Here is a 26,247-nt window from a genome sequence, read left to right on the forward strand (position 1 = left end):
CTTTCTCTAGCTGGCTGATCAATTCCCACCCAGCTATAGAGTGTCAGTCTGGACACAGGGGTGTTTATCATGGACATACGAGCCAGTGGCCATAAGCATGACTTCCTGCTCAACCAGACTGATGGACCTCATGGTCAGACACCTTCCCACCAACTGATATTATGGGAGCTTATGGGTAACATCTATTTATATCTACAGTCTGTTGCTCACATCAACTGGAAACGTATAACAGACAAAAATAATGTTGTTATTGATCAATGTCCTATCATCTATGTCCTAATCCAGTTTCTGTTGTGATTATTTTAAAACACCAAATCCATTTTTTACAACAAATATTGAATAATGTGTCCATCTTATAACACTCTGCCAGACGGAACGAGTGTGTTATAGTTGCGTTACTGTAATGTGAGGGTGTCCAAGTCAGTGTGTGTGTGTGTGTGTGTGTGTGGTGTGTGTGAGAGAGAGCTTTTGAAGAAGCATCCTCTCATGCAGGATAACTGTAAGAAGACTGAACACATCCAGGGTCTGGTAAGACAGCCTCCCATCAGACTAAGCATGCAGCAAAGCTCCATGCAACTGTGTGAGTGTGTGTGAGTGTGTGTGAGTGTGTGTGTCCTGTGTTCTCTCCAGCAGAGACACAGGCAGCAGGCACATTCAGGTGTGATGGCCTTCTTCAGTTTTAACATGCCATGCAAACATTTCCACTCCCCTCTTACCTGCTTCCTCGTCCTCGTCTTTCCAGTCCGAAGCTTGATGTATCGGGCTATCAGCTCATTCCGACCTGCAGAAAGCACACAGCAAGGAGAGAGAGAAAGGTTACCACAAAATAAGCCATCATTGAGATCCTGGACTTCATGTGTCCTTCCAATTTACAATGACACAAATGAAGCACACAATAGTCAAATATGCATCATACTGCATAATCATCAGACATTTACATCTCACTATATACATCTCGACAAACAAACAAACAAAAATCCCATTTAAATGTAAAAGCGGCATGTTGCATTAGCATGCGAAAGCCTTACAACAAGCATACAGCCTTTCAAATTCATCTAATTGAATTCCATTCTCTTCAAAGCCTCACGCTATGAAAGGAAACTGATCCAGACATTCATACTGTTACTGTAAATAATGGCAATGGAAATATATTAATTTAAGCAGTGCTGTTCTCACTAAATGATAATTAAAGCATGGGCTTTGTAGTGATTTCCAATTAATGGCAGCTCCAAACATTCTTCTGCCCTCAGCTCGCCTCTAATTGCTGCAGCGATGCACAATGACCCCTGCTTAGCCTTTTCATATGGTAATAACATACCGCCACCCCAAAACTATTACGCAAATTATAGGTAAGGAGCCACTCTAATTATGTGTCCAGCTGAAGGCAACCAATGCCATGGACCTACTTCTCCCTCCTATGTAATGCAACACGTCCTTTAAACAAGCAAACAGGCTTTTTTTCTCCAGCTCAATGAAAGGCCGTGTCTTGATATTTCACTTAGCATCATCAATATACAACGGTACATTGGCTACGGAGCAGTGACTGTGTTCTCAGAATGGAAAAGCTACAACATTTCCTGTGAAAGGCAGTGGATGGACCGCCTAATGCAGATGCTGCACATGAGGATGGTGAATAAAGTGAAGTATAGAACAAGTGTAGTGGAGGTGGCAGGCAGGCAGGTCTGGGTTGTTAGGCTGGGGCTGTATGTGCTGCCTGTTGTTTGTGTAATGTCACACCGAGGCAGCCAGGCAGTAGCCTCCACCTGCTGTGAACCCAGGGAGCGCGCTCTGTTCAGGTGTGCCAGATGAAAGGACGTTCAGTCTGGGTATTGCCCCTTGAGTTACTGCCATGAACAACACCTGTCAAGGGAGAGGGAGTCTCTCTCTTTCTCACCTCCCCCCCCGCTCTCTGGCTGTCTCTCTCAGTCTTATTATTGGATGCCAGAGGGGTTTGGATGCCAAGATGTTTGCTTTCACTATTTTATCAAATGTATTAACCCCTAGTTTCACTACTAGCTCTATATACAAGCATTTCAAATGTTCAGTTTCTTTTGAAAGATGTAGCAGATTTAACCAGTGCCTTTTCAAAATAGCACATTTAAATCAACGCACAAAAAAAAACTGAAGAAGTTAAGTAAACACATGTTGTGTAGCACAACACCTTGCTCCATGTGTCTGGCACACCCAGACAGGTGTTGCTCTGCTGCGTGACGGGGGCTGGGGATTGTTGTAGGCGAGGCAACAGGAGGAGGGGTGTGGCGAGAGTCGTGACCCAAATCTCGCCTCCTCACACGGAGCATTTAGACAAGGCCAGGGTGACTGAATCAGGTCTCCTTCCCCTGGAAAAATAAACAGCATCTGGGGGATTTCAATCCCGGCCCGGGCCTCCCAGTGTTCCTGCGCTGTAATCTCTCCCAGATGAACCTCGGGGCCGCGCTATTTTCAATAATTCACACACTGTGTACACATAACATGACAATAAGGGCATTCACGTAGACGCCTGATTCCTAGATCAAAGCACACAAATGCTTACTGCTGAATTTTCTTTTTTTTCTTCACCAGGCTGAAAAAAGACTGCTCAGCGGGTCTTGGCAAGCCTGCTTTCTTTCCTGTGTTTCCACTGCAAAACAACATTTGCTAAAACAGCAACTGGCCACATTCAGCACTCTGAATCCACTTTATTCAACCGCCCTTCCCCTACACAAAAAGTTTCTAAGGGGCAATACTGTGTCTCCCATAAACTAATCAACACTTGTGTTTTACTCTGGGAGATGTGGCACAGAGCCTGGAGTCGCACGGTAGAGAAGTTACCCCTGTTGAGAGTTCTAATTCCGGGTTTGGCCGGGGTAGGCAGTCATTGTAAATAAGAATTTGTTCTTAACTGACTTGCCTAGTTAAATAAAGGTTAAATAAATAAAATAAATAAATAAATAAAAATAGTTCAACATTTATAAGTCAGGCCTTTTCATTTCACCGGAACCTAAGCAGTGCCACATGACTTTCTTTCTCCCTCTCTCTTTACTTTTCATTCACACTTTTCAAGTACCGTTGGTTTCAAGCAAATCTTTGGGTTTTTAATTTCTTCTTTTAAAAGCACATAACATAATTGGAAACAATTGCCATTGGATCAAACAAGCTTTTCGATGCCATGAACGTTTTGACTTAACTAAAGTGAAAGAAGTAATTACATTCATACAAATGAGTACAATCAATACAAATAAGAATCAACAGATTTATATGCCCTAAACAGTAAGAACCAATAGCATTTGGGAGTTGAAAGTTGTTGTGAATCAAGATAGACCCTTTCCTCCACATGAACATCAGGCTCCCATCTCTGCTTCATCACACATGCTTATTTCAACTCTGTGGGAGGTAAGAGTCTGAGCTGACGTGAGCTGTTCATCTTCTTTAGTGAGGTATACGACTGGGATGAATTACGACCCCTAAAGATGCTGCAGCAGCCTGTTTTACTCCACTGTCTGTCAACATGTTGGCTAACACCTTCTCCCAACGCAGGACCAGACTTTTACGTTGGCCTGGCTTCTCTGCATCTCTCCTCCAGAGGTTTCCCGCTGGGCAAAAGTAACCCTGCATCGTAACCGATGATGCCCTGGGCATCCGCCTGAGTTACAGAGGGCTGGAAGAGAATTGCTGAGAGGGGAAGCTCTCAATCTTTGGGAGTTGGGACCAGCGTAAGGACACGTGATTTCATTTTCACTCAGGTTGACGGGTGGATAGTTGTGCACCACTGGTGAAAAACGGGGAAAGTCATGACGAGGGGATGGGGGTTGACTGAGGGAGTTAACTCTTGAAGGAGGGGTTTTGTTGTCACTCAAAGCAGCAGGAAAAGGATTAGATATTTATGGTGTGACCCCCAGAGTAGAGTCATGCTGATAGGCATGCTCTGTGGAGTCTCCTCTGACTCTCAATGACCCTGAAGGTCCTGGGCCATATCAATGGCACTCAAACCACCACACCACAAAGAGCCAGTTGGTCCACTCTTCCTGGGATTGTCCCCCAGCAGCTGATTCTTCATTCAGACAGAAATCTAATTTGGCCCTTAGCATCCTTCCTCCCTGGGAGGATCCTGGGACAGCCTCACCCTGGTCCCAATCCTGCTGGGTGTGTTACAATAGTAATAGAGAATAAAGTCACAGTCCACTCAAGCCTGACCACAGGAATGCACTTTTTCTGCCCCTGCAATCAAAAATCAAATCAAATTGTATTTGTCACATGAGCTGAATACAACGGGTGTAGACTTAACTGTGAAATGCTCGCTTACGAGCCGAGCCCTTCCCAACGATGCAGAGTTTAAAAATAATCATTAAAAAAAATGGAACACAAGAGGAATAAAATACACAAGAATGGAGCTATATACAGCGACTACCAGTACCAGATCAATGTGCAGCTATATACAGAGAGTACCAGTACCAGATCAATGTGGAGCTATATACAGGGAGTACCAGTACCAGATCAATGTGGAGCTATATACAGGGAGTACCAGTACCAGATCAATGTGGAGCTATATACAGGGAGTACCAGTACCAGATCAATGTGGAGCAATATACAGGGAGTACCAGTACCAGATCAATGTGGAGCAATATACAGGGAGTACCAGTACCAGAACAATGTGGAGCTATATACAGGGAGTACCAGTTCCAGATCAATGTGGAGCTATATACAGGGAGTACCAGACCAGATCACTGTGGAGCTATATAAAGGGAGTACCAGTATCAGATGAGGTATTTCAGGTAGATATGTACATGAAGGCAGGGTAAAGTGACTAGGCATCAGGATAGATAATAATAAGGTATTTGAGGTAGATATGTACATGAAGGCAGGGTAAAGTGACTAGGCATCAGGATAGATAATAATAAGGTATTTGAGGTAGATATGTACATGAAGGCAGGGTAAAGTGACTAGGCATCAGGATAGATAATAATAAGGTATTTGAGGTAGATATGTACATGAAGGCAGGGTAAAGTGACTAGGCATCAGGATAGATAATAATAAGGTATTTAAGGTAGATATGTACATGAAGGCAGGGTAAAGTGACTAGGTATCAGGATAGATAATAATAAGGTATTTGAGGTAGATATGTACATGAAGGCAGGGTAAAGTGACTAGTCATCAGGATAGACAATAATAAGGTATTTGAGGTAGATATGTACATGAAGGCAGGGTAAAGTGACTAGGTATCAGGATAGATAATAATAAGGTATTTGAGGTAGATATGTACATGAAGGCAGGGTAAAGTGACTAGGCATCAGGATAGATAATAATAAGGTATTTAAGGTAGATATGTACATGAAGGCAGGGTAAAGTGACTAGGCATCAGGATAGACAATAATAAGGTATTTGAGGTAGATATGTACATGAAGGCAGGGTAAAGTGACTAGGCATCAGGATAGACAATAATAAGGTATTTGAGGTAGATATGTACATGAAGGCAGGGTAAAGTGACTAGGCATCAGGATAGACAATAATAAGGTATTTGAGGTAGATATGTACATGAAGGCAGGGTAAAGTGACTAGGCATCAGGATAGATAATAATAAGGTATTTGAGGTAGATATGTACATGAAGGCAGGGTAAAGTGACTAGGCATCAGGATAGATAATAATAAGGTATTTGAGGTAGATATGAACATGAAGGCAGGGTAAAGTGACTAGTCATCAGGATAGATAATAATAAGGTATGAGGTAGATATGTACATGAAGGCAGGGTAAAGTGACTAGTCATCAGGATAGACAATAATAAGGTATTTGAGGTAGATATGTACATGAAGGCAGGGTAAAGTGACTAGGTATCAGGATAGATAATAATAAGGTATTTGAGGTAGATATGTACATGAAGGCAGGGTAAAGTGACTAGTCATCAGGATAGACAATAATAAGGTATTTGAGGTAGATATGTACATGAAGGCAGGGTAAAGTGACTAGACATCAGGATAGAAAATAATAAGGTATTTGAGGTAGATATGTACATGAAGGCAGGGTAAAGTGACTAGACATCAGGATAGATAATAATAAGGTATTTGAGGTAGATATGTACATGAAGGCAGGGTAAAGTGACTAAGCATCAGGATAGATAATAATAAGGTATTTGAGGTAGATATGTACATGAAGGCAGGGTAAAGTGACTAGGTATCAGGATAGATAATAATAAGGTATTTGAGGTAGATATGTACATGAAGGCAGGGTAAAGTGACTAGGCATCAGGATAGATAATAATAAGGTATTTGAGGTAGATATGTACATGAAGGCAGGGTAAAGTGACTAGTCATCAGGATAGACAATAATAAGGTATTTGAGGTAGATATGTACATGAAGGCAGGGTAAAGTGACTAGGCATCAGGATAGATAATAATAAGGTATGAGGTAGATATGTACATGAAGGCAGGGTAAAGTGACTAGGCATCAGGATAGATAATAATAAGGTATTTGAGGTAGATATGTACATGAAGGCAGGGTAAAGTGACTAGGTATCAGGATAGATAATAATAAGGTATTTGAGGTAGATATGTACATGAAGGCAGGGTAAAGTAACTAGGCATCAGGATAGATAATAATAAGGTATTTAAGGTAGATATGTACATGAAGGCAGGGTAAAGTGACTAGGTATCAGGATAGACAATAATAAGGTATTTGAGGTAGATATGTACATGAAGGCAGGGTAAAGTGATTAGGTATCAGGATAGACAATAATAAGGTATTTGAGGTAGATATGTACATGAAGGCAGGGTAAAGTGACTAAGCATCAGGATAGATAATAATAAGGTATTTGAGGTAGATATGTACATGAAGGCAGGGTAAAGTGACTAAGCATCAGGATAGATAATAATAAGGTATTTGAGGTAGATATGTACATGAAGGCAGGGTAAAGTGACTAGGCATCAGGATAGACAATAATAAGGTATTTGAGGTAGATATGTACATGAAGGCAGGGTAAAGTGACTAGTCATCAGGATAGACAATAATAAGGTATTTGAGGTAGATATGTACATGAAGGCAGGGTAAAGTGACTAGGTATCAGGATAGATAATAATAAGGTATTTGAGGTAGATATGTACATGAAGGCAGGGTAAAGTGACTAGGCATCAGGATAGATAATAATAAGGTATTTAAGGTAGATATGTACATGAAGGCAGGGTAAAGTGACTAGGCATCAGGATAGACAATAATAAGGTATTTGAGGTAGATATGTACATGAAGGCAGGGTAAAGTGACTAGGCATCAGGATAGACAATAATAAGGTATTTGAGGTAGATATGTACATGAAGGCAGGGTAAAGTGACTAGGCATCAGGATAGACAATAATAAGGTATTTGAGGTAGATATGTACATGAAGGCAGGGTAAAGTGACTAGGCATCAGGATAGACAATAATAAGGTATTTGAGGTAGATATGTACATGAAGGCAGGGTAAAGTGACTAGGCATCAGGATAGACAATAATAAGGTATTTGAGGTAGATATGAACATGAAGGCAGGGTAAAGTGACTAGGCATCAGGATAGATAATAATAAGGTATTTGAGGTAGATATGTACATGAAGGCAGGGTAAAGTGACTAGGCATCAGGATAGATAATAATAAGGTATTTGAGGTAGATATGAACATGAAGGCAGGGTAAAGTGACTAGGCATCAGGATAGATAATAATAAGAGTAAAATAAAGAACAGAGTAGCAGCAGCACATGATGACTGTAAAAGAGTGTGTGTGTGTGTGTGTGTGTGTGTGTGTGTGTGTGTGTGTGTGTGTGTGTGTGTGTGTGTGTGTGTGTGTGTGTGTGTGTGTGTGTGTGTGAATGCTTGTGGGATTTGTGTGAGAGTGTCGGTGTACTGTGAGTGAGTGAGTGAGTGAGTATATAGTGTGTATATAGAGTCAGTGCAAGATAGGGTCAGTGCAGATAGTCCGGGTAACCATTAATGAACTATTTAGCAGTCTTATGGCTATTTAGCATTCTAATAGCTTGGGGGTAAAAGCTGTCTCGGAGCCTGTTGGTTCGAGAGCCGATGCTCCGGTAATGTTTGCCGGACGTTAAAGGTGGATAATGTTTCAATTCAACATGTGATGGATGATGACCTGCTGCTTAGGCCTATTAGATGTCATGGTTCATACAGCAGCACCACTTCTTTCATGGTTTGAAACATCTCAGGTATGTAGTTATTGTAGCACATAACACGTTCCACCATTAAAACTGTAAAAAGAAGACCATGTTTTTTCAGTGAGACTGCAGTAGTCAATGAGGTTAACTGGCCTAGCTGGAAAGCCCCCCCCCCCACCAACCCCCCGCTCTATCCCCCTGGACTGTTGGGGTTTACACAGCTGCTGTGTCTGCTTGCTCCTAGCCCCCATCCAACATCCCCCTACCGCCAGCCCCCACACTGCCTCTACCCCTCCCCACTCATATCCCCTCTGGTGCTGCTGGAGCCTGCTGCCCCCAAAAAAGAACAGACTCACAGTTTATTTACAACTCCTCCACTTTCCCTGTGCGTATTCTGACAATGTTCCATCACACTACTTTGATTAACATTAGCATTACTCAGAGTTGAACTCGCTCTTTAGCAAACATTTCCTCTGAACTTTATAGAGTCTTTCTCAACAATTCGAAAATCCTCACTGTGTCATTTTTTGTTGAGCGCTCCAACTCCTTTCTACCTTGAATGAGTCCTTTTGGAAGTTTTTCTGGGTAAGCCCTTCGCATCATTTATATGTCTTGACTCTCTCTCCTCTTCCGTTCTCATCACATTACTGTCTCTGTATTCAAACTAATCACTGCTAACAAAACTTCCATCATTAGCTGCTCTATGGAAAGGAGAGAAGCTGAATCTTGCAGGAGACACAGTATATTGACGTTTGAGTTGAAGTTAGTTCATCCCACATGTGTAGGCCACATGTCCTTCTGCTTCAGCCCATATTCTAAAGTACTTATGAGTGGTGAGTGACACCGGGGGAAGACAGGTGGTGCTGTGGCCTGACTATTGTCACCTGCCAGGAGAACATGGGGGCGGCAGGTAGCCTAGTGATTAGAGTGTTGGGCCAGTAACCAAAAGGTTGCTAGATCAAATCCCTGAGCTGACAAGGTAAAAATCTGTCATTCTGCCCCTGAACGAGGCAGTTAACCAACTGTTCCTAGGCCGTCACTGTAAATAAGAATTTGTTCTTAACTAATTTGCCTAGTTAAATATATATACTGATGTTTAAAATATATATATATATATATATATATATATACATATATATATATATATATATATTTTAAACATCAGTGCTAGAGCCTCATCTGAAGAAGGGAATGAGATAGATCAAAAGCCTGGGTCATGTGGCCATAATATCCACTAAATATATATGGTATGAGAGCTTAATTTTGCTCAAAAATGGAGCTGACCCTTCAGGACTTGAACTCAGCCCAGACACACATGTTCTCACCCATGGCAGTGATGAGATACATTTCTCCAGAGGGTGAGCTGGTCAATTAGTGAGCTTGATGTGCATACATTAGCCATTGATCATGCACCCAGAGGCCATTGTAAACAAAGCATCTCCACTGGCATTTCAATGAAAAGATGATTAAATCTGAAAAGACCCCAGAGCAATATGCCCACATATGATAAACATTGGGCTAATTTAAGTTATGGTGTATTAAAAGTTTTAACTGCCTTGGTTACGTCCTTTGAGTGGTAATAACAACGCTTTGCTGAAGGTTTTTTTCCTCCTCCTTTTAAAGGCGATCATTTCCTGTAGCAGCACTTTTGTTTAATGCAGGCACAACCACAGTCACATCTGGTCCGGCGGTGGGCGATGATGTCAATGGATGTTGAGACCGTGCTGGGCCTGGCTCCATGTCAGCCAGCGGTGCGCTCACTCATGTGGTTTTAACTCTCTCCTCTTAGTAGGAGCACGAGACACGCCTTGAACAGCACAGGGGGCAACCTCTCGCCCACACACCCCGCCAAACATATCTATCATTCATTCTCATTACAATGTAATTTTCTCAAGTGTCACTTGTCAAAGCCCAAAACGAACCACCAATGTGATTTCGCCCAGGCTGAACCTGAATTAGCCTTGTGAAAGCTTAACACGCTGTAAGATGTTACGGCACTGCTCAGTCATTATCTCAACCCAATATTTAGAACCTTGTGCTGTAGGAAACTACTGGGTAAAGTACCTATTTCACATTCTCCTGTCTCAAAACATTCATTTGTAAGTCAAGGAGCACTACAGGGGACTTTCTCAAACCAGAGAAAGTGCTTCCTTCCTTCCTTCCTTCCTTCCTTCCTTCCTTCCTTCCTTCCTTCCTTCCTTCCTTCCTTCCTTCCTTCCTTCCGTCTCTCTCTCTCTCTCTCTCTCTCGCTCTCTCGCTCTCTCGCTCTCTCGCTCTCTCTCTATATATATATATATATATATATATATATATATATATATATATAACACTGCTCAAAAAAATAAAGGGAACACTAAAATAATACATCCTAGATCTGAATGAATGAAATAATCTTATTAAATACTTTTTTCTTTACATAGTTGAATGTGCTGACAACAAAATCACACAAAAAGAATCAATGGAAATCCAATTTATCAACCCATGGAGGTCTGGATTTGGAGTCACACTCAAAATTAAAGTGGAAAACCACACTACAGGCTGATCCAACTTTGATGTAATGTCCTTAAAACAAGTCAAAATAAGGCTCAGTAGTGTGTGTGGCCTCCACGTGCCTGTATGACCTCCCTACAATGCCTGGGCATGCTCCTGATGAGGTGGCGGATGGTCTCCTGAGGGATCTCCTCCCAGACCTGGACTAAAGCATCCGCCAACTCCTGGACAGTCTGTGGTGCAACGTGGCGTTGGTGGATGGAGCGAGACATGATGTCCCAGATGTGCTCAATTGGATTCAGGTCTGGGGAACGGGCGGGCCAGTCCATGGCATCAATGCCTTCCTCTTGCAGGAACTGCTGACACACTCCAGCCACATGAGGTCTAGCATTGTCTTGCATTAGGAGGAACCCAGGGCCAACCGCACCAGCATATGGTCTCACAAGGGGTCTGAGGATCTCATCTCGGTACCTAATGGCAGTCAGGCTACCTCTGGCGAGCACATGGAGGGCTGTGCGGCCCCCCAAGGAAATGCCACCCCACACCATGACTGACCCACCGCCAAACCGGTCATGCTGGAGGATGTTGCAGGCAGCAGAACGTTCTCCACGGCATCTCCAGACTCTGTCACGTCTGTCACATGTGCTCAGTGTGAACCTGCTTTCCTCTGTGAAGAGCACAGGGCGCCAGTGGCGAATTTGCCGATCTTGGTGTTCTCTGGCAAATGCCAAACGTCCTGCACGGTGTTGGGCTGTAAGCACAACCCCCACCTGTGGACGTCGGGCCCTCATACCACCCTCATGGAGTCTGTTTCTGACCGTTTGAGCAGACACATGCACATTTGTGGCCTGCTGGAGGTCATTTTGCAGGGCTCTGGCAGTGCTCCTCCAGCTCCTCCTTGCACAAAGGCGGAGGTAGCGGTCCTGCTGCTGGGTTGTTGCCTTCCTACTGCCTCCTCCACGTCTCCTGATGTACTGGCCTGTCTCCTGGTAGCGCCTCCATGCTCTGGACACTACGCTGACAGACACAGCAAACCTTCTTGCCACAGCTCGCATTGATGTGCCATCCTGGATGAGCTGCACTACCTGAGCCACTTGTGTGGGTTGTAGACTCCGTGTCATGCTACCACTAGAGTGAAAGCACCGCCAGCATTCAAAAGTGACCAAAACATCAGCCAGGAAGCATAGGAACTGAGAAGTGGTCTGTGGTCACCACCTGCAGAACCACTCCTTTATTGGGGGTGTCTTGCTAATTGCCTATAATTTCCACCTGTTGTCTATTCCATTTGCACAACAGCATGTGAAATGTATTGTCAATCAGTGTTGCTTCCTAAGTGGACAGTTTGATTTCACAGAAGTGTGATTGACTTGGAGTTACATTGTGTTGTTTAAGTGTTCCCTTTATTTTTTTGAGCAGTGTATATATATATATATATCCCACCCTCCCTCTACAGACACAGACATCTATGTAAGTGTTGATCACATGAATGCTTGTCAATGTAAATGGATAGACAGTTTTCCTGTCTAGGCAGAGTAAGAGTGGCATTGATCCTTTTCCATTGGGTTTCTTGTCCCAGAATGCAGTGTGGGCCAGAGGCCAGCCTCTCTCTCTATGTGGATGGAGTAGCAGGCTCAGACAATAGGCCTGACTTCCTTGTCATCCCTGATAGATGACTCAGGGGTCTCAGGCTGACATTAGCATCACAATAGACTAAACCAACAATATGGAGGCATTCAGCAGGAGGGTCCCTGGCTGGATCAGGGTGTGGGTAGAGGAGGCAGAAAGCCTTTAACTTGACAAGAACAGCGGCACACTGGGAAACAGCGCTTGCCAAGAGGAGAATCTGTCACTAACAATAAAGGAGACTTGTGGCCTGGAAGTTGAACAGGTGACAGACAATGGTATCCTACATTTGGCTGTCAGTTTCAAGTAACCTACATTTGAATATGTACATAATAATAAAACAAATATTTTTACATAACGAAAGCCCAGATTGTATAATCATTAAACATAACCACACAGCAAAAGTATGTTGTTTGTATTGGTGTTAATTGTACAAAAACAATTATTGCTGAACTGCCAAGGTGAACAAAACAATAGGTCTGCCCTTTGAGTGAGAGGCTAGCTGAAACAATTCCAGTGCTTCTAAAAATAAAGGTTTGAAGTTGCTAAGATCCTACAGGTGTTTCCCCGTGAAGGTGTGGCTCAAAGAAACTCCCTCCCCTCCCCTCTTCCTCCTCCCCCTTTTCTTCAAATTCCTGCTCTCTCATCAGTAATAATTAATGTCAGAGGGAGAGGGGGCAGTGAAATCCATTTAGAAAGAAGATAACGTCTGCTGATCCCAACATCTGACTCCAGCCAACCAGCTACTTATTATGGGTGGCTTAACCCCCCCATTTAAAGCGTGGTGCCCTAAGAAAGACTTCAAGGCCAAAGTCAGCACGTCGACGATCACACACACTCGGGACATTTTTAGGGTCACAATAGTTTACCCCACCCCCCACGATGACATACACATACACATGTCCCACCCATCCCTCCTAGCTTTCACAAACTGAACGTTTAACCCTATATATCTAAGCCTATATATCTTCCAGAGAGGCCGTCTGTGTGTGCGTCCATCTGCCTCCTGCTGAGAGGGCACGGTCACACGCAAACACACGTATACACATCCTCTATATTCTACTCACTCAGCTTGCTTTGATAATCCATCGCATGGTGCCATGCTGCTGAGTTAGAGGAAACAAGGATTAATAAAGATCATATGTTTTTTCTTTTTGTGCAAATAGTTTTCAAGAATGTTGTTATGAATTATTTTAAGTGAAACGTACTGAGGGATTCTGATTTGTCATCTGCAGTCTGTACATCCATTGTAGCCTCCACCCAAAATTCCACAATCCATGATTTGACTATTTGATTTGTAGAGCCTGCTGTGTGCCTGTGTAAATGTAGGGCAGGCTCCTTAACGTCTCTGGGAGAAAGAAATAGAACATCAGTGGCTGTTTGCTTTCGGCTATGACCTCGGCCCCAACACTCAACATGGGTATTTCTCATTCATACAGCCACAGACCACAACAATTCTGTGCTCATTTGAAACAGAAAAATGAAAAAATGAACCCAATCCATGAGGGCACTTATGTAACACTGAAGAATAAATGTGAAGAGCTAATGAATTTGGTTTAAAAAGTCATTAAGTCATGTGTCCCCTCTTCAGGACTTCTCAAACAGGCCAGTGGGGCAGACAGAAACCACAGAGATTCATATCACCCATTTACAAAACATGAATGCCCTCGAATAACTCACTAAACTCACATATGGGTTTACACGAACAGATTATGTTTTTAAGATGATGTTTACATAATATCATGTTTAATATTAAAAATTATGTATAAAATGAGCTCCACAAACAAAAAGGCAAAGTCCAGTCCACTTTTAAAGACATAGATATAATGATGTTCCCAATCTCTTACATAACCTTTAGCATACAATGTGAAATGACAGGAAGTAACATTCAAATGTAATGACATGATTGTCATTTTAGAAACAGGCCTACTATTACTCAAAACTATTACTCAAATACATTTACAGTATTTTTCTAAAAACGATGTGCTAGTAATCTGTTGCAGACGAATACGTTGCAAAACTACCATAAACCTATATTTTTAATACTTCTGTCTAAAATGTATTTATCTATGAGAAGATAAGATCTTATGAGAAGATATGAGATATGAGAAGATTAGATCTTATATTTATTGAACTATAATCACATTTTCTCTTAGATACACTCTGATTTCAAGTGATTCATCTATCCCATTTCTGCAGTTTGTTAATTTGTGCTTTCTAATGTGAGGACTTTGCTGATTGGTTGAGAAAGTAGAAGCAGTTCCTTCTGATGGTTAGGGCTACAAAGGGTGAGCTCTTCTATGGAACGGCTAGGCTATATTTGTGGTCTTAAGCAAACAAAGAACAAACAAGGCAGCAGACCCCAAACCTGAGTAATGTTTCTCATTCAGTCGTCGAGCCGTCCAACAATATCCACTACTTAATCATTGTCGTGTGATATAACTGTTGTTCCACAGTGAGTAACAGCATGGTATGCAACCAGGATCTACAAGCATTCAGTGGTAATAGACCATCACTTTCACCCGCAGAAAGTGGCCAGCTGAATAGGCTTTGCCAAGTTCTTGCGACTCCTGATACACATCCATAATTCAACCCAGTGGAGGTTGGCGCTCACACACACTCAAAGGCACTGTGTTTAGTCTTCAGGCCTGATTAATGGATAAAAAGTATCATTCGGTGGCTGGAAATCTGACTGCGGATCAATTAATTTCTCCGTATAATGTCTTTGTATGAAATTAATACCTCTTTAAAAATCTATTTATTTCTGCCAACACCAAAAAGAAATCAATACTTCACTTTAACTGACCTTAAAGTGGGTTAAAAGCCCAGTGAGTGGTTGAGGTAATGAGTCAGGTTAACCGTGAGAGATTAAAGGTGGGGTACTTTTTCTCCAGCTAACGGGACATCAGATATCAACAGGTTACTGACCCGGGTCTTCATGGAGACACAGAGAGGATTACACCAGCTATCCTCTGCTAAATGTTGACTGTGTTTCGGACAGGGGCGAGGAGTTAGGGGCGCCACCCATCACTCAGTGGCCCTGGCCGGCTCTACGTCCTCTCTCCCTGGCCTGTCCTGCTCAGGCGAGCCTGCGGCTGAGGCCTACTCCCCCCTCTCAGAGAAATACATGCGCTCACCGGGGAACAATTAACACAGCCAGCACTCATCTGAATCACTCTATCAATTAGGAGCCACTGAGTATATCATCACATACATTACTGCAGAGGCAGGCCTGGCCGTTGGGTCGGGGTGTGTCTTTCAGGAGTAGTGGGGGAGGAGGAGAGAGAGGAGGGAGGGATGAAATAAACAACTAGGGAGTCAGGCTACAGTCGGACTGGCTGCTGGACTAATCTGTGAGGGCGGCGGTAATTAGGAGTCCCCTGAGGAACTTGTAGCGGAGCGCGGCCGATGTGTGAACATGACGCTGGCTGGCAGGCAGGGAGGCACCCCCACCCTCCTCCTTACAGGGTTAAATCAATATTTTCAATCTCTCAGGATCAATCCGGCATCTGAACACAAAGAAAAACCTGTTAGCGGCGACCAATATGTGTAAATGAAAAGCCCAACTTTGTGGCCCTGATGTGGTCTGCCTCTCCTTCTCCTGTGTGCTTCTCTTTAACTCACACAGGCAGAAAGTACAAACCTTATCTCTCAAAGTTGTGAGGGAATTCTATCCTTTTCCAACAGAGAAATCGCACACAATCCTCTCTGTCAAGGCTGTAACAGTCTGACAGCTCCAATCAGTCTAGAAGAGATAGCTGCCTGTGATACAGACCAAACACGATAGTAAATGATAATAAATGATAGTAAACCTGCCCAATGTGATCATTTCTCAATGTGATCAAGTCTTCTAAGAGCAGCTCCTTTGTCTGCTTCTCTGCGATAAACACTGCAGTATTGGCAAGGCTAGCATATCTCCAACCTGTTCTTCATGATCCTCTTCACAAACAGACTTACAGTTTATACATTTGAGAATCCTATGGGCTTTACCTTGGACATACAATCACAGGCTTCAACATCTGCTGCCAACATTAAATAACAGGCTTTAGGAGCATTGGTTGAAAAATATAGAGGTACAGTACAGATTCCATTCTTACGGATTCCATTCTAGACAATCTGGACCCTCTCTTCCTAAAATTATCCGCCGCCATTGTTGCAACCCCTATTACTAGTCTGTTCAACCTCTCTTTCGTATCATCTGAGATTCCTTAAGATTGGAAAGCGGCCGCGGTCATTCTCCTCTTCAAAGGGGGAGACACTCTAGACCCAAACTGTTACAGACCTATATCCATCCTGTCCTGCCTTTCTAAAGTCTTCGAAAGCCAAGTGAACAAACAGATCACCGACCATTTCGAATACCACCGTACCTTCTCCGCAATGCAATCTGGTTTCCGAGCTGGTCACGGTTGCACCTCAGCCACGCTCAAGGTCCTAAACGATATCACAACCGTCATCGATAAAAGACAGTACTGTGCATCCGTCTTCATCGACCTGGCCAAGGCTTTCGACTCTGTCAATCACCGTATTCTTATCGGCAGACTCAACAGCCTTGGTTTCTCTAATGACTGTCTCGCCTGGTTCACTAACTACTTCTCAGATAGAGTTCAGTGTGTCAAATCGGAGGGCCTGGTGTCCGGACCTCTGGTATTCTCTATGGGGGTGCCACAGGGTTCAATTCTTGGGCCGACTCTTTTCTATGTATATATCAATGATTTCGCTCTTGCTGCAGGTGATTCTTTGATCCACCTCCACGCAGACGACACCATTCTGTATACATCTGGCCCTTCTTTGGACACTGTTTTAACAAACCTCCAAACTTTCTATTGTGTTACGAGGTTCAACGCCATACAACACTCCTTCCATAGCCTCCAACTGCTCTTAAATGCTAGTAAAATGAAATGCATTTTCTTCAACCGATCGCTGCCCACACCCGCCCGCCCGACTAGCATCACTACTCTGGATGGTTCTGACTTAGAATATGTGGACAACTATAAATACCTAGGTGTCTGGCTAGACTGTAAACTCTCCTTCCAGACTCATATTAAGCATCTCCAATCTAACATTAAATCTAGAATCGGCTTCCTGTTTCACAACAAAGCCTCCTTCACTCATGCTGCCCAACATACCCTCGTAAAACTGACTATCCTACCGATCCTTGACTTCGGCGATGTCATTTACAAAATAACCTCCAACACTCTACTCAGCAAATTGGATGCAGTCTATCACAATGCCATCCGTTTTGTCACCAAAGCCCCATATACTACCCACCACTGCAACCTGTATGCTCTCGTTGGCTGGTCCTCGCTACATATTCGTCGCCAGACCCACTGGCTCCAGGTCATCTATAAGTCTTTGCTAGGTAAAGCTCCACCTTATCTCAGCTCACTGGTCACCATAGCAACACCCACCCATAGCACGCGCTCCAGCAGGTATATTTCACTGGTCATCCCCAAAGCCAACACCTCCTTTGGCTGCCTTTCCTCCAGTTCTCTGCTGCCAATGACTGGAACGAGTTGCAAAAATCACTGAAGTTGGAGACTTATAAGTCCCTCACTAACTTTAAGTGTCAGCTGTCAGAGCAGCTTACCGATCGCTGCAGCTGTACACAGCCCATCTGTAAATAGCCCATCCAACCAACTACCTACCTCATCCCCATATTTGTTTTTGTTTTTAGACTCTTTTGCACACCAGTATTTCTACTTGCACATCCTCATCTGCACATATATCACTCCAGTGTAAATACCTAAATTGTAATTCCTTCGCCACTATTGGCCTATTAGTTGCCTTACCTCCTTACTTCATTTGCACACACTGTATACAGATTTTTCTATTGTGTTATTGACTCTACATTTGTTCATCCCATGTGTAACTGTGTTGTTTTTGTCGCACTGCTTTGCTTTATCTTGGCCAGGTCGCAGTTGTAAATGAGAACTTGTTCTCAACTGGCCTACCTGGTTAACCTGTCTGGGCTAGGGGGCAGTATTTTCACGGCCGGATGAAAAATGTACCTAATTTACTCTGGCCCAGAAACTAGAATATGCATATTATTAGTAGATTTGGATAGAAAACACTCTGACGTTTCTAAAACTGTTTGAATGGTGTCTGTGAGTATTACAGAACTCATATGCCAGGCAAAAACCTGAGAAAAATTCAACCAGGAAGCGGAGGATCTGAGAATTGTAGTTCTTCTTTCTAGTCCCTTTCAAAACTACAGTATTTGTGGGGTCACGTTGCACTTCCTAAGGCTTCCATTGGCTGTCAACAGCCTTCAGAAAGTGGTTTGAGCATTTTCCTGTCACTGGGCAGATAATAGGAGCTCAGTTACTGAGTGGTCTGCCTGGCAACAAAGGGATTGGATATGCGCGGTCATGCGAGCACGCCGTTCCTTCTTTTTATTCTTGAATGAAAATGCTATTGTCCGGTTGGAATATTATCGCAATTTTACATAAAAAATACCATAAAGATTGATTTTAAACAGCGTTTGACATGCTTCTAAGTACGGTAATGGAACATTTTTTTTCCGCACTCGCGCGTTATGCCTTTGGATAAGTGATCTGTACGCACGAACAAAACTGAGGTATTTGTACATTAATATGGATTATATGGAAACAACATTTCTTGTGGAAGTAGCAGTCCTGAGAGTGCATTCTGACGAAGATCAGCAAAGGTAAGAGAATATTTCTAATACTAATTCTGAGTTTAGGGTGCCCCGAACTTGGCGGGTGTCTGAATAGCTCACCGTGATGGCTGAGCTATGTACTCAGAATATTGAAAAATGTGCTTTCTCCGTAAAGCTATTTTAAAATCTGACACAGCGGTTGCATCCAGGGGTAGTCTATCTATAATTCTTTAAATAATTGTTATATATTTTGTCAACGTTTATGATGAGTATTTTTGTAAATTGATGTGCACATTCACCGGACGTTTTGGTGGGAAAACATTTTCTGAAAATCACGCTCCAATGTAAAATGCTGTTTTTGGATATAAATATGAACTTTATTGAACAAAACATACATGTATTGTGTAACATAATGTCCTAGGAGTGTCATCTGATGAAGATCGTCAAAGGTTAGTGCTTCTTTTAGCTGTGTTTTGGGTTCTATTGTCACATGTCCTTGCTTGGAAAATGGCTGTGTGATTATTTTTGTCTATGTACTCTCCTAACATAATCTAATGTTTTGCTTTCGCTGTAAAGCCTTTTTGAAATCGGACAATGTGGTTACATCAAGGAGAAGTGTATCTTTAAAATGGTGTAAAATAGTTGTATGTTTGAGAAAGTTGAATTATGACATTTTGTTGTTTTTGAATTTGCCGCCCTGATATTTCACTGGCTGTGTCCCGCAGGTCTAGTGTCCCACCTAGCCCATAGAAGTTAAACAAAGGTGAAATAAAAAAATAAAAACATTGATTACACCGAATGGTTTTATCATTGTAGAATGGTTGGTCTCATCAGTAGAATGGGTTTCATAAATATAAAATGGTGCCATCATCAGTGTTAAACTGATGCTGTACATAAATGGAGAGCATAAGACACTGCATCTTTAAGAAGCCCAGAGTTCCGGCATTTTACTCAAACAAAAGCAGCCAATTGGGAGCGTGCAACCTGAAACCAGCCCAGCTCTAAAGAGACTCACACAGGCTTCCCTGCTGGGACACACCCCATAAAATCCCTGACACACACAGGCAGCAGAATATTCCCTACTAACCTAACCCTGCTCTCACATGCAAACCATTCCTGATAAAACATTGAGCAAACCTCACTATGGTCAAATCACAACTGAGCACACTGTAACCCTCTCTCTTCCCTGCAGGTCAGGAATTACATGGCACCTTCAGAAAGCGCTCTTTCTTCTCTTGTTAGAACAGGATGGAACTTGAAAACCCGATTGTGTCCTTTACATGGGAAAAACAAACATTGTATTTTGTACAATCATTTAATGATAAAAACAGCCTCAGTGTTGATCATTTTAGGACACAGAGGTCCGTGATTGTGTGTGTGTGTGTGTGTGTGTGTGTGTGTGTGTGTGTGTGTGTGTGTGTGTGTGTGTGTGTGTGTGTGTTTTAGCCTACATGCATGTATGTGTGTCTGCTTTATCTGTGTATAAATTGGTCGGGGTTCTCACAGTCTCTAAGAAAGCCATCTGAGATTCCATGGTACATTCCATTCTGATGAGGAGCCTGTGTCTGGACATTGATAAACCAACTGAGGTCCTGACCTACAAAAGACAAACCGGGCTGCATCAGTGGCAGATGAGACTGCTGTTCATAACAGACATACCAGCTACTGTATGCTGATGGATTTACATAATATACCGAAAAGTCCCTAAATGCCACTAAACAAATCCAGCGGAAAGAGATTTACAAGGATTTTCCTTCATCCAACCCTGACATATGGATACACCAAAAGCATCCTCAATATTCAAAAACGTTGCACGCAATCTCAAATAAAATAAAATCAAAATAAAATAAAATCTCTGTTCCTATTGCTCCGTCTGCGAGTAAGCCGTCTCTTTAGCACTATTTAAGCGCCTGCCAATAGCATCCCGTCACCCACTGGTCAACAAATAACAACAACAAGAGCCCAGGGCCCATTGTTCTGGCTGAGCAGCCAAGCGTGGTGCAATCCCCCAACAGCCTGAGGCTGGTTAATGCAGCAGGCAGGCAGGCAGGAGACAGGAATCTAAGACAAGTGCCAACATGCCATGCCTGGTCACACCTCACACACAGGGTCACTTCAATATCAACACAGGTCAACACTGGGGTCTACATGCTGGGGAGACCCCTACTAAAAATAACAGTACTGATCATCAAAAAAGCTGAGAATCTAGGTTAAAATCCCTTCTAATGTAAATTGATTACATTACGATTACATAAGTGATATGAAATCCAGTTTTAAATATAAGCCGACCTGTTTGTATCACCTGTCCTCATACTCTTCGAGCTGGGCGTATGGAACGAACACACACACACACGTCTCTCTTCATTGCCACGGGCACAAAACAACAACAGGTGCAGGCAAGCAGCAGCAGGATTGTCAGCATTGAGCTTGGTTTAAAGTGACAGCACAAAGAGCACATATAAAAGGTACCCTCTTCGAATTTTAGAGGCTGAAATGTCATGTGAGTCTCGTTATACTGCAACAGTCTCCCTTTGAAAATCCGACAGAATTTTAAGGAGCAGACAATTGGAAGCATTGTCCCTGAGAATAAAGTAAATATACTGTAGTGAGTGGGGCAGGGCGGACAACAAACAAACAGAGAGACGGGCAGATAGAAGCAGAAACATCTTTACTGACTGACCCAGAATGACTACATAACTTTGGTGTGTCAACTTATGAAGTCATGACCTTTAAATCCTTTACATTATTCAACACAACCCATTGCTAGTCTCACAATGCCAACATCCAGCCTGTCCAGACTGAACTCAGATTACACTTCAAGGGTTCCTCTTATCAGGAGAAAAATATAATATAATTGGAATTTTTCCTTTATGTGTGTAAAAACACAGCAGTGCTCCATTGCCACAATGGCTCAGGAACAAAGAGGGGATTATTGTGGAGGTGTCTGATGCCTCTCCGGCCTGAAGTTCCGCACACTCCAATCTGTGTGAATGCAGGTGACTCAGGGAGCCTGAGCTGATCCCAGAATTCCTCATTATCCGCCCAGCGGGGGATCTCAGGTCCGCTCGCTGTCTCTGGAAGCACTGCAGGGCCGGCAAGGCGGGCCCCAGAGGAGCACAGAGCTGGGCCATCGGGGGTGAGCCAGGTCTGCTCATTATGCCTAACTCATCCTTGGCATCCCTGCAAACCAAGTGCCACTTAGTGCCCGTAGGAGGGGCATGGGTCGGCCCACTGATGAGATGACAGAGCACACAGCATAGCAGTAATGGGAAAGCTTTGTTTCAAAAGACAAGAAGGACCAAGACATACGTGGACTGTATGTGGACTGATAGTGTCACCAATCTCCAGAATTGTATGTAAAGCCCTGTCTTACCTGTACCTTAGTCATCAAGCTGAAATGACAGAAAGCAGTAAACATTTTCCACCTATAAACTCAACAGATACAGTGATTGGACAGGCCCAGATAGGGCCCAATCAGACAGCCTCCAAGAGCAGAGCACAGATGGTCGTTTCACACATCATAATCATTACTGTTGCCACGGCTTCACTGCTCCAACACAAACATATTGTGATATTTAGACTGGTTTATGATAGCTGTGCCAGTGCTTTATCTACATTGATGTAAAGTGGAATAATTTGCTGCGGTATGTAACACACACACCAGAGTTAAAGAGCTCTGCAATGGAACACATGAATTAGATACAGCCATCCTTTGAAAGTGATGGGCGTAAAATACAAGAAATGTGACTATAGGCAACACCTGGGGAAATTGAATGAATTCAGATTTTCTTTGGCAGCAGTAAAATGGGAAAGACTCACTCACTTGTATTGCAAGGCTAGCACGTAAATGCAAATACACAGTGAATACATTCATAATGTGGGGCATGTCATTTCATGCGTCAACCCCATTTCTGGGCTGAGTTAAATAGAGGCTTGCACAGCAGGTGAATTATGTAAGTAAGCAGCAGTGTTGGGGGCTTGGGGCCACAGCCACTTTCTCACTGTGCTTTTCATGATCCTCTCATCAGCCAGCCCAGGGCCAGGGCCAGGCTCTGCCTACCATGCAGCTGTGCTGTTGTTCACCCCAGTCACAATTAACCTCTGAGACTGGGCACGGCGCCAGCCCCGATGAGACTCAGGGCACCAGAAAGCTCTTCAGGTAAACACCGCCATGATAGGCTAAGAAGCCGAAATTAGACATTGTTTTGAACCAAGAGGCAGTTGCTATAGAGACTGTTGCTAATTAACTGCACTCGGCCCGGGGGTACCAAAGGGCTTAAGGGCACTCAGGACGATTCCTCTTGTGATGAGCTTTATGCACGGTACCCAGTACTATCCCCAGGGTCTCTCATCACCAAAATACCTGCGTCTCCACCCCCCCACCTGTCACAGATGCCATGAGAGGGGCGGTAGTGGTCTGTCTGTCTGTCCATCAGGACCAAACCCTGTGGACCAGGATTACAAGGCTGTGTGAGGGGAGATGCTCTATGGTTGGCAGGGCCCGGCTCGCCCTCTTAAAACACAAATCACTGTGGCGTTTCAGACCAATCAATGCCCTCCATCAGCACTGAGGACCACTTCATGGCTTTCTCATCATCTCTGGTGGCATTCTGAAGTGATGCCCTGCGAGCTAGAGCACCTCACTAATGGAAATCTGTAGCATGCAGGGAGAAACAGACACATATCTAACATCATAAACAAAACGCTTCAGTTTTTCTCTGGGAAATGCAACAGGTCGGTATGTCTAAAGATGAGGCTCTTGCTGGTAAATCTGCTTTCACGGGGGCTACCTCTACAGATATCCCCATTGTTCTCTGTTTTTTAAAGAATGACACCGGCATCATACAGATATCCCAACAATTCATGATTGGTGAGAAAGGAAGGAAGGTGTGAGATTCCTGAGGGAGATGAAGAGGCTGGGTTGTGAGATTCCTCTTGGCTCTCCAGTCAGACACAGTGTCTCCTGTGAGACAACATTGCCTCATTGAGAGCTGCATCTTTCCACAGTTTACAACACCAGTGACTACATCCATAGCAGACTGCCAATTTTTAGAGGGTATTCTTCTAATAATAATAATAATACAATTTCAATGTTTAATAATTATTACATTTTTGTGCAAATAGTATTTCTTAATAAAACAATAACATTTGAGTGAAATTATTTTGGTGAAATTGCTTGAAGGTAAGATGTTTAATATTTCTTACTATTTCCTTAATTACACAGTCATAATATGTAAACAAACACTATACCCATGTTTTTTAAAATAAAAACAGTCCCAGTAAAAAGGCAGCCTATTTTCCATACTGGGCAGTGCTACAGTCCCCTTAATGGCTCAGTAAGTATGAGTGGGGTCACAGTTCACGCTATGATGGGTTTGGCACTAGGACCCAGCAACAGCTGCAGGGCTGAACAGAACAGCTAGCCTTGCCCCCAGAAAAAGCCCACAAACACACTGAGACCAGTTCCAATCTGCTCCCCTCCCCGCCCTCCCGCCTCAAAGTCCCACCAAACTTTGTGTTAGTTAGGCACTGAAAGAAGACCACGTCCCCACTCCTCCCTAGCCCCCTGAAAAAAACAAAAACAAATCTTCCTCTACACACTGTCTTTCAAAAGCTCTTTCACACAGCTGAACACTGGCACTCGACCCAGTCTGTTTCCAAGGCACAACAAACAACCTTGTATAGAGCTTTCATGTGCAGCATGTAAGCTTGTTGTCTTCACATCTTTGAATCCGTTGGCCATTGTGCTGCAGAAAAGCAATTGAATTGTGCAGCATGAAAATTAAGAGAGTGTTACTCACATAATCAATTATCCATTAACACATCCCTTGATAAACTTCAGTGGTACTTGAAGCAATATTTCAAAACAAGGATCATCCCACTAGATTTACACACCTACGCATGTTGCCTCCAGAACAGCCTGACTTCTTTGGGGCATGATATGCTGTGGTGTTCAATTGTTACTCAATTGTTATCAAGGGACCTAACATCTGCCAGGAAACATTCCCCCACCAGTACACCACTACCACCAGCCTGTACTGTTGACACAAGGCAAATTCGCTTAGGTCACTTGTTTTGCCCATTGTAATGTTCAATCGAACAGTAACGGAATGCCTTGATGCTAGTCTGCCTGCTTTATATAGCAAGCCAAGTGACTGACTGTCTGTAGGAGCGAACCATTTCTGTGAACGACGTACCTAATAAAACTGGCCACTGAGTGTATATTTCAGTCAATATTTCACTGTGAGTGGCTGACATCTCTGGCTCAGGGCACAGTGAAAGGCCAGTCCGGGGACACAGTGGATTATGCTAGTGAGTATATATGCAACCGGATACCCAGCACATCTGGCATGGTTGACCTCCGCTCAATCCCCCTGATCTCAGGCAGGTCAAGGTACATTCAATACCACCAATAACACAACCACTGACGGAATAGCTGTAAACACCACTCTGCATGGCACTTCCCTTTACACAGCACTGGAAACAAACAGAGCAGAAGACAATGGACTTTTATGAAAATTAATAACCTTGAATTGGTTATTATCATATTCTTTATGCATCAGCAGAGCCAGCAAAGGCCTATCAATTCTCCCAAGGTTTGCATTTGACACAAAATGTGCTGTTTTATGTTAAATGCTGTTTTGTGGAATTTGAAATGGTAGAAGTGCCTGAGCTAAAATATAACTGTCTGATGGTGGCCATTTGATCTCTTATCGGAGAGAAGAATGCATCCAACCAAAAACGAGACTGGCGTGTCCAGTCTGCACTAGTGAGTCTTGTCCTTAGCGTTAATCATTTAAAACTTGCTAGGCAAACCTATTTGTTATGCTCTAATCCTGAGCAAGGAGAGTGTGAGTGAGTTTCTTTGGCACTCCCATTCGGCTTGTAGGAGAGAGGAGGTGGTGCTGGGGTGGTGAGCTGGTTGGTCGGGTGGTCTGAAGCCTCTTTGTACCGGCAGCTGAGGGGGCTTCGCTGCCACTCCTAGACTTTACATTTGGTTTGGCCGGAGGGGTCACATGACAGCTGCAAACTAACACCCCGAGGGGCTTTCTGCTTTCACTTGACACTGACAGGCTGTGAGAGAGTCCAACACTGCAGAAAGAAAATATTCCCTCTTTCCATGACATCACCCAGCCAGGAATGGGGGAGGGGGGGGTTGGTGGCAGCCACAGCTGGTGGCAGCCACAGTACCATCTGCCCCTGCCTAATAGTTAATGCTGCTTTACTTATAGACTCCTACTTCTGCAGAGAAGGGACATGAATGTATGGCTACCGCCAAGGAGCCCTTAACAGACTGTAAGTCCCACAAATTAATTCCTGATTGACATTTATCAACGCTGAATCTCTCTGAAAATCTTCCTCAGTCACTTTGGGCACTTTTTAAGGTCCCATACCAAGATTATTTGAGTGT

The 26,247-nt window shown here is 43.4% G+C and overlaps 1 protein-coding gene across 15 annotated transcripts in view; it reads right to left on the bottom strand.

Annotated features, from left to right (window-relative positions):
- The window catches only part of tead1b (TEA domain family member 1b), a 69,049-nt gene that overhangs the window by 13,196 nt on the left and 29,606 nt on the right, over positions 1 to 26,247 (bottom strand). For 8 of the 15 annotated variants that reach the window (XM_014175315.2, XM_014175322.2, XM_014175319.2 and 5 more), the window contains one exon: positions 717 to 781. In XM_014175315.2, coding sequence (XP_014030790.1) covers positions 717 to 781 — 65 coding nt within the window. Of the gene's footprint in view, positions 1 to 716; positions 782 to 13,284; positions 13,321 to 13,425; positions 13,481 to 21,125; positions 21,193 to 26,247 lie in introns of those variants that run through there. The other 7 variants (XM_045708887.1, XM_014175321.2, XM_045708886.1 and 4 more) reach the window with 3 other exon arrangements.

The sequence above is a fragment of the Salmo salar genome, chromosome ssa26 (assembly GCF_905237065.1).
Source record: "Salmo salar chromosome ssa26, Ssal_v3.1, whole genome shotgun sequence".
Taxonomy (NCBI): Eukaryota; Metazoa; Chordata; class Actinopteri; order Salmoniformes; family Salmonidae; genus Salmo; species Salmo salar.